We start from the raw sequence: 9683 nt of genomic DNA on the forward strand, positions 1-9683 counted from the left end.
TGTCAGTGACATCATTGACAACTTTAGTGGAATGCCCAGTGTTCTCCTCCTTCTGAAAGTCTGCATCATCAGCCCAGTCTACTGGAGGAACTGTTCAGAATGTTTGTGGCAGATCCAAAGTTTCAAACAAACACATGGTGCTGGTGGAGACAAAAGCCCTGATCTGCTTCCCTTCACAGTCTGATGGATTAAGGACATCCCAACGCTTTAGTGGAACCAAAGAACCTGCATTTAACATCAGGTGGTCCACCATCAGCTGTTTCTGCTCTGGTGTCACACTGGAGTCACAGAATGGACCACAACCAGTTCTACACTCCAGTACCACAGATGTGGGCGGAGTTACTTCATCCATATATTTACTCCAGTACCACAGATGTGGGCGGAGTTACTTCATCCATATATTTACTCCAGTACCACAGATGTGGGCGGAGTTACTTCATCCATATATTTACTCCAGTACCACAGATGTGGGCGGAGTTACTTCATCCATATATTTACTCCAGTACCACAGATGTGGGCGGAGTTACTTCATCCATATATTTACTCCAGTACCACAGATGTGGGCGGAGTTACTTCATCCATATATTTACTCCAGTACCACAGATGTGGGCGGTCTTACTTCATCCATATATTTCACTCCAGTACCACAGATGTGGGCGGAGTTACTTCATCCATATATTTCACTCCAGTACCACAGATGTGGGACCAAAGCTGTTCAGGCTGCTTTATGACAACTGAATTTTCATACTGTGACAGCTTTTTAAGGAGTGCCAAATCATTTGCAGGGGCTTTCACTGGTGATGGGGCTTCAAACCAGGCTCTGATGTAGAGGCTTTGTGCAACCTCTAAAACATCTCCTTTTTCTTCCAAATTTTTTCCTAAATCATCTTGTGAATGCCAAAACCTAATGCAGGGTTCTAATTGAGGTTATCTGAAACTTTATTTTTTACCATGATTGTTGGACCACCCTAACCACCTGCCAGACTCCTCTCACACAAGTTTCCACCTCCGACAGACAGACTGACTGGGTGAGTGACTTCTAACCGCTTTGATTTGTGTCGACAGAAATCGGCGCGCAGCATTTCGAGACCTCCAGTAAAACAGGAAGCAATGTGGGTGAGTCACATCTTCTGTACACCGCATGTAACACGACCGGTTGGCTCAGATCACAGCTGCACGTAGTAATGGTTTGTCAATTCAGGAAGTGGTTTCAGATTCATGGTACTGTGTGTGTGTGTGTATGTGATTGTGAGCACATAAACAAAGTGGATTAGAAGATGAGAAGGGGCACAATGTGGAGGAAATGTATATAGAGTTAATACTGTACGAAGACAATATTAACAGCATTTCAACATGTTTTAAACTAAAACACGACCATTTTATTAACTCAATTTTTAATCAGTGTTTGCAACTACAAGACTAGAGAACAGCAGGCGATCTGTTCTTGTAAACGGCAAAATGTAGTGCAGTTTTGTCTTCTATGCATTTGAGTTTTTCTGGCTCAGGAGGTAGAGCAGTGTTTTTCAGCCTTGGGGGGTTGCCTGAAATTCAAAAGGGGTCGCCTGAAATTTCTAGTAATTGATTTTTTTAAAAAATTAAATAAATAAATTACAAGGTTCTCCGAGGAGTCGCAGAGACCCGGTCGTTCTTGGAATAACAACTTGGATAAATACTATCACCTATGGCTGAGTATGGACTTAGAGGAATAGTAAAGCGACAATGTCCAACTGTTACGCTTACACACACCCCCAGTGGGTAGAAGCCACCAGCCATAAAACAGAATAAAGATGATGAAGAAATCCATTCAGATCCACTGTAGAAAGATGGACATGTTTCTGTCCCGTTCACTATTTCAGAGCAGATTCATCTACTTCCTGCTGAAATGTCAGATTTATTTCCTTTCTAATATCAATATTGATCCCAGTATTGATGTGTTGCATGACTGCACTACTCAAATAATCAGGTTACAACTCAAAATTGTACTTTGGTATCACTAAATTAATCTGAATCAATCAATGAATACTGAATCGAATCGATATTGAATCCAATCGTGATTAATCGATTCAGAACCTTATGAATCGAAATCAAATTGATTATGGAAATTGGTCATGATACCCAGCCTTACTGAGAAGGCATATCTTGATTGACCCGATCATGTGACCGCGTGTGTTACTACCTTCAACACAGTCGTAGTCAGAAAACTGGACCGAACAGAGAATGGACAGATTTCTTGGCCCGCCTGGACCCTCTAAGACATCTAACGCTGCATTTCCACTACGTGGTATTGGCTCGACTTGACTCGACTCATCCTTTTTGCGTTTCCATTACTAAAAGGACCTGGAATCTGGTACCTGGTACTAGTTTTTTGGTATCACCTCCGCTGAGGTTCCAGGACTGGGGACCAGATACTAAAAGGTGACATGTAAACACTGCAGACCACTGATTGGTCAGAGTCGTCTCTGTGACCTGCCCTTGTACAAAAAACAGATGCAGTAGTTGACAGTAAATCTGTCAGTAGGTGAATCCACATGATGACAGTCTGTAAAACTACACCATGGTTTGTCCAGGAGGTTCACACGTAAAAATTCAGCAGGAGTTTGATGAGACAACATGCAACGAGTGAGTTTATCAGCGACTCTGAGCAGACGACACAGAAGTAATGCGCCGCATTGCTATGACGACCAGGTACTGTAAAGTGGGTAGTATCCTGTAATGGAAAGGGTCTGGAATAGGACCTGGTACCAGAGTGGAAACAGTCTGGAATAGGACCTGGTACCAGAGTGGAGTTGAGGCAATTCCATGAAGTGGAAACGCGGCACAAGAGAAACTGAGAAGCAGACACCAAAAAGGTGCATTATATGCATTATATATAATATAGAATCAATACATGCTATTAACAAACACAAACAGGATCCGTCCTGCATCTGATGTCACGTGCCTCTTCACAGCCAATCAACACACTACGTAGCACGAGTGACTCACAACATAGCAACACCAAATGTAAGCAAAAGTTTGTGAAGTTTCAGCAGCTCAGGTGAAATGTTAGTTGAAGGGACACATGATTGTGATTTAAATTTCTGGTTCTAAAAGTGTAAGGTTTCAGCCGCTCAAGTACAGTGTTGTTAGAAGAGACTGAAGCAGATGGTCCTGAGCGACCTTAAATCCCATATGTACAAGAATTTTCTCCAAATATGATAATTTTAAGCTTCTGGTACAATAATTTGTCATGATAATTTACAATAATTTGGGGCGGCCATGGCTCAGATGGTAGAGTGGGTCGTCCAATAACTGAAGGGTTGGCGGTTCGAATCCCGCTCTGTCCTAGTCATGTGCTGTTGTGTCCTTGGGCAAGACACTTCACCCTCCTTGCCTCCAGTGCTGCTACTCACACTGGCGTATGAATGTGTGTGAATGTTTGGTGGTGGGAGGGGCCGTAGGCATGAACTGTCAGCCATGCTTCTGTCGGTCTGCCCCAGGGCAGCTGTGGATACAGATGTAGTTTACCACCACCAGAGGGAGAATGTGAGAGCGAGTGAAGAATGGATCCATTGTACGTTTTCAGTATGCATTCATAGAAAAGCGCTTTATAAATCTAATCCATTATTATTATTATGTCCCATCTGTCAACACTGCAGTGTAATGCAGTTACACTTCTAGTGTGAATGTCACATGGCAGGAACACTTCTGGCTTCACTATTTAAACAAATGTTCTGACGTGAAGCGGATCAGGTTGTATAGAAAACTGACCTGTCTCCGTATGTTTCCTTTTGTTTTGCCAGATGACTTATTTCAGAAAGTTGCAGAGGATTATAACAACACTGCCTTCCAGTATATGACAGGTGAGTTCACTTTGGGGTCTTTGGTGAAAACCTGATCCGGCCAAAATCAGACTTTCGGTTGATATTTTTTCTGGTATGACACTGCTTTTTGTTAAAATGGAAGTGACATCTACGGAGCAGTGGCCTGTGGAAGAGACATCAATAACTTAGCGTAGCATAGCATATAAGCTACCCTAACCTTGACATTGCATCAATCAATAACTTAATATAAGATCACAATGATAACTTTCACATCAGTTAATGTTCCTTTAAATGTGATCTCATGTCAGTATTACACATTCCTAAGATTAATGTCAAAAATTAGTCGCTGTTCTTACAAGAGTAATTTTTTTTTTTTTTTTAACCATTTGTTTATTGTTTTTTTTATTTTTTTTGCATAAAAAAAAAGAACATAGCACCGACATATGATACATAAGTCCATTACAGACAAACAACAAGCGGAACAAATCCCCCCCTCCCCTGGCACACGTCCCCTCAAATCACAGGAAAAATAAAAATAAACAAATAAATAAACAGTAAATAAAATACAAAATAGAAGTACAAAATTTCCACTTTAAATATTACAGGGGAAAAAAAGAGAGAGAAAAAAAAAAGTACATCAAGATACTCAGTCAAGAGAAACATGACAGATTGCACTATTCACATAGGTCAGAAAAGGAGTCCATGTCTTTTCAAAAGTGTTGGAGGCTCCAGCTAATGTCAAACAAATTTTTTCCAGTTTGAGAAAATAAAGTACTTCCTTGATCCATTTTGAGAAGGTTGGAGGAGATGAGGATTTCCACTTTAACAATATAAGCCTCCTGGCCAATAAAAATGTAAATGCAATCATGTCTTTGTTAGCAGAGGTAAATTTAAACGGAGTAGGTACAACACCAAACAAAACAGTAAAAACATTAGGAACAATTTTCTTTCCTGTTACCATTGACAAAATATCAAAAATTTCCGACCAGAATGTATTTAAAGATGAGCAACCCCAGAACATATGAGTATAATCTGCTGTAGCCTGTTGACATCTATCACATAAAGGAGACACTGTACCATATATTTTTGCCAGCCGAGCTTTAGTGTAATGAGCACGATGCAAAATCCTACATTGAGTGAACCCATGTTTAGCACAAATTGATGACCTGTGCATCCTTCTTAGGATCTCGTCCCACATACCATCTGAAATCGTCTCTCCCAAATCTACCTCCCATATATTTTTAAGGGCACTAGAGGAGCCTGATCGAAGATTATGAATTTTAGAATGGATGACAGAAATTGCTCCTTTCAGAGACGACAGAGGCTCCAAAAAGATATCTAAATCTGAATCATTAGGAAGGGCAGGAAAACCTGGGAACAAAGTACAAACAAAATTACGAGCTTGGAGATATCTAAAAAAAAAAAGATCATTTGGGTGTGAAAACTTTTCAACTAGTTGTTGGAAAGAAGCAAAAGCAGAGTTTATATATAGATCCTTTAATGATTTTATACCCAAACCAGCCCAAATCAAAAAGGTACTATCCATTAAAGATGGAAGAAACATAGGATTGGCTGCTAGTGGAGCTCTAAAAGAAAAGGCTTGTAGGCCAAAATAGTGTCTGAACTGGACCCAGATTTTAAGACTGGAGGCCACAATCACATTTCCAGTAAATTTGGAGTAAGAAGAAATCAGAGGTGAGTACAATAAGGCTTTCAATGCTACCGGATCAGCAGAATTTGCTTACAAGAGTAATTTTAGTGAGTCAACAGGCTCACTAGTTTGGAAGCAATAGCAGATGTCAGAAATGCTCCTTACTAGGGATGTAACGATTACCAGTATAACGATAAAGAGCTGTGTATCAGCAAGAATCAGGCGATACAATACAAATCACAATACTAGGATCACGATATGATATATCACAATATATCACGATACTGTTAAAAAGGGAAGTTTTTAGTGGTTTTTGTTTCTTTTTTAAAAGATTATTTCCTGGAAGAACTGAATTCCAGCAGAAATCTACACAAATCCTAAACACATTTGTATTTGATCCCAACAGGATCTAATGTTCTATCACCAAATGTTCAAACTGTGGTCAAACTGAAATTCTGTTTTCCAGACATTCCAGTTTCAGATCCTGTTCAAATGTTCAGATTCTATTAGTTCACAACTAACATCAGAACAGGATTTGAGTTCAATCCAAACAAAGGAACCAACATTATTGAATAAAAGCGTGTGAAATAAGAATAAATAAAATATAAACAAAAAACAAAAATGAACCTCCACAATACCTAAAAATATCCATACAGAATTGTGAAATGAAATATCGCGATATATTGCAGAACCGATATTTTTTACAGCCCTAACGATAAACCACGGTAAAATTCCTGACAGTTAGTATTACCATTTAAATTCTAATTATTATGATAACTGTGTTTGATTACCGCACTTTGAAAGAGAAAGAGAGAGACAGAGAGAGTCTGTCTATCTCTGAAAAAGAAACTCAAACAACTCAAACTTAATCTGGAAAATGGTCAAACAGTGTCCATAAGGTGTCCTCTTTAATGCACACGTGTATATTTGATGTTTACATGTTAATATTTGAATTTTTCTGCAACAGAAAGTACATTATGCCTATTGTTTTATTTGTTTTTTGTTTTGTTTTTTTGTTTTTTTTCAAAATACAACTTGGTTCAATTCTTTCAGTGTGTGTATCAGTACTTTTTGAACATTTTGAGCACAATTTCAATAATACTGCGATAATAATGATAACCATGATAATTTTGGTCACAATAACTGTGATATGAAATTTTCATCATTTCATCATTACATCCCTAGATACAGTATTGTGAAGTGAAATATTGTGATATATTGCGATAGCGATATTTTCTCACAGCCTCCATGTATCCACTCCAACTACAGTCAGGGCTAAAGTCAAATGGTCTGTTTTCCTCGACACCAGAACTGAACGACCGGCTGTTTTTACCATTTCATCACCTCCACCAGGAGGTATTGCGATCACTTTGCTTTGTGTGTTTGTTTGTTTGTTGGTTGGTTTGTTTGTTCTCATCTTCAGTGTAAAACTCTTCCACCCATCTTTCCCAAATCTTCCCCACAGATAGGCCTAGGCCCTGGGACCAACCCATTACATTTTGGGCCAAGTAGGCCAAAGTTCAAGGTCACAGCAAGGTCACACCATCTACAATTTTCCTATCTCCAGTCATGAAAGTGTTCCGGTTTTTGCCAGAAATCCATTTTTTTTTTCCGAAAACTGAGCATGTGTTCCGGTAAATTAAATGTGGCCGGATCATTTCCGTCTGGTTTTGGCAACATTTCAGATGGAAAATTACGCATAAATCGCTCCAAAAAGTGTAAATTATGTTTATTTGGGTCTGTCTCATGGGCGCGGCCATATTGCTTTTGTCTCCGTTTGTCTTGACCAATGAGATGCTTGTTTACAACATGGAACTTGTATTGACAGCTCTGATTGGTCCATTGATGACACGTGATTCGTTTCACGTCTCTGGAGACAAGATGGCGGATTTGCTTTGACTATTTTACCGCCAGTGTGTTTTGTCTAAATATTCAGTGAAATCATGTCAGAATTCATGGTCCTTCAGCGTGAGGACGAACTGAAGTGTGAGGCAGGAATCACAAATAAGTTCAAGTGGTCCTGGCTCCAGGAAACGGAGAGAAATGGTGATTTTCTGTCGCAGTACGTCCAGAAGACAAGCAAACCGGGTTTGTTACTCATTGAAGTCATTCAGAAAAGTTCAGGTTTTTTTTCTTTCCTCAGTTTCATCACTGTATCTGTCATCATTGAGCAATTTTTGAAAATTCATCCAAAATTCAAAACAACTCCAATTAGCCTCCAGTTGGATCCACCTGTAGCTTAGAACAATCTCTTGTATCTGGAACTAAATTGTCCACATCCACTGTGGAATGTGGATTCTGTGGACATTTACATTGAACATTGAAAATCCCATTTACCACACATTTTTCATTTTAAATAAATAAATAAATAAATAAAAACAAACTACAGATCCCCTGTGCTGAAGAGCTATCGTTCAAATCTTTTAATTCAATCAAACTATAACTAAAAATTTTAAACCGATAAAAATTTCTTACCACGTTTGACCACATTTTTTCTGCTGTATGGAACAACCTGGAAACGGTTGAATTTAAACAGAAATAGTGGATCCACACATGCACAGCGTTGGGGGTGCTCAGCGCAGGTTTGCGTTCTCTGAACACTTGTTTGTTTCCTGTTTTTCCGCAGAGGAGCCAGGAGTCGACTTGGGCCAGAAGAAAGACTCATATTTCTACTCCTGTTGCCATAACAACTGAATGTGAATGACAGAATGGCCTTTACCTTCTCCTTTTGCTGGAATTAACCCTGGAAATGCTGGATGAGACAGTTCAGATAAGGATCTGGTATCCAAAGTGCAGAAGAGGAAAAACTACAACTACAACTACAACAGTACTGTCATCTGTTTGCTTTGTCCCTGTTGGATGTGTTTATTTCTTGTGCCATAAAGCGTTGGATGTGTGTGGACTTCATTGGAAGAAAACCCGCCTCCCCTTTCACAGTTTGGTCTGTGTGGAGCCGTGCATCTGTGACAGCCCGGCGGTTCTTTCATCTCATGGAAGTCAGTTTGTCGTCCAGCTGTGGGCGTCCGTCACACACCTGAGGCTGCACTGACTGCACTGTACTCCAGAGGGCGCTGCTGTGCGTACAGGCCTTTGTTTACAGCAGTAAATACACACTGTTTACTGCCATTCGTCACTTATTTAAAGTTTAACACTCATCTGACCTCAATGAGCACAGTTTTTTTTTTTTTTTCCTTTGGTTTCAGATTTGTTAGTTTAAAAAGGGGGGCGACTGCGTTTGTGAGTGCCCCCCCCCCCCATGTTCTCAGCCCAAACACATTTAAATGAGTCCTACATTTAAGTGAAACCTGTGAAAATTAAATCAAACATTCTATGACTGAACGGGCAGGGCTGCACAATAGGCACGGCAATGTACGAATGCACGTCAGTCACATGACAGGAGAGCATCGGAAGCGCTTCTGCTGGAACACGTTTGCTGCAGGATACAAATGCAAGAATTCAAGATTAGAGCTGCAACCGATTCATCGACTCAAAGTGATCCAAAAAATCCTTCAGCCACAGTTCTCCTGAACCTTCAGCTTTGTTTCCTTCATTTCTCTGCTGTTAAACATTGGTTCCACTGTTGTGTTTCACACGGACGCTTATTGTGACGCACAAAGAAGCTTCAATTCACAAAAACTGCAAAAGCATATTTCCCTTCAATCGATTTGAGTCGATTAATCAAATTGTAACTTTTTGCATTGGCTTCAAGCACCTAGTCGATTAACTGGTTGCAGCTGTATTCAAGATCATTTTCACTTGTTGTATTGGCAGATTTTTTTTTTTTTTTGCTTATTCAAGATTTTTCGCGTAATTCAAGATTTTTTTTTGGCTTATTTCAAGATTTTTCACTTAATTCAAGATTTTTCTATTGCTTAATTCAACATTTTTTTTGCTTTATTCAAGATTTTTATTTCCCAATTCAAGATTTTTTGCTTAAAGATTTTTTTTTATGCTTAATTCAAGATTTGTTTTTCTTTTTGTTAAGTCAATTTTTTTTTTGCTTAATTCAAGATTTTTTTTGTTTAATTCAAGATTTTTTTTTTGCTTAATTCAAGTTAAAAAAAAAAAATCTGCCAGTGGAACAAGTGTAAATGATCTTTGTTCAGATGAGTGTAACTCAGCTTTTGCAGATCTCTTGTCTGTAAATCAGTTCTTCTGTCTCAGTGTCCAGTTCCTCTGCAGGTGATTCTGTCGGTTTTTCAGTGGGATCAGATTTTTGGAACAGAAATGAC

At 39.2% G+C, this 9683-nt stretch overlaps 1 protein-coding gene across 2 annotated transcripts in view; it reads left to right on the top strand.

Moving 5' to 3' along the window:
* rab24 (RAB24, member RAS oncogene family) overlaps nucleotides 1-9025 on the top strand; it is a 30116-nt gene extending 21091 nt beyond the window's left edge. Inside the window, exons 7-9 of one of the 2 annotated variants that reach the window (XM_030130076.1) lie at nucleotides 1066-1116; nucleotides 3780-3839; nucleotides 8078-9025. In XM_030130076.1, the coding sequence (XP_029985936.1) occupies nucleotides 1066-1116; nucleotides 3780-3839; nucleotides 8078-8145 (179 nt within the window). In that variant the 3' untranslated portion in view covers nucleotides 8146-9025. Of the gene's footprint in view, nucleotides 1-1065; nucleotides 1117-3779; nucleotides 3840-8073 lie in introns of both variants that reach the window. The other variant, XM_030130075.1, reaches the window with a different exon arrangement.
* The last annotated feature ends 658 nt before the right edge of the window (nucleotides 9026-9683 follow it).

Source organism: Sphaeramia orbicularis, unplaced genomic scaffold (assembly GCF_902148855.1).
Source record: "Sphaeramia orbicularis unplaced genomic scaffold, fSphaOr1.1, whole genome shotgun sequence".
NCBI classification, from domain to species: Eukaryota; Metazoa; Chordata; class Actinopteri; order Kurtiformes; family Apogonidae; genus Sphaeramia; species Sphaeramia orbicularis.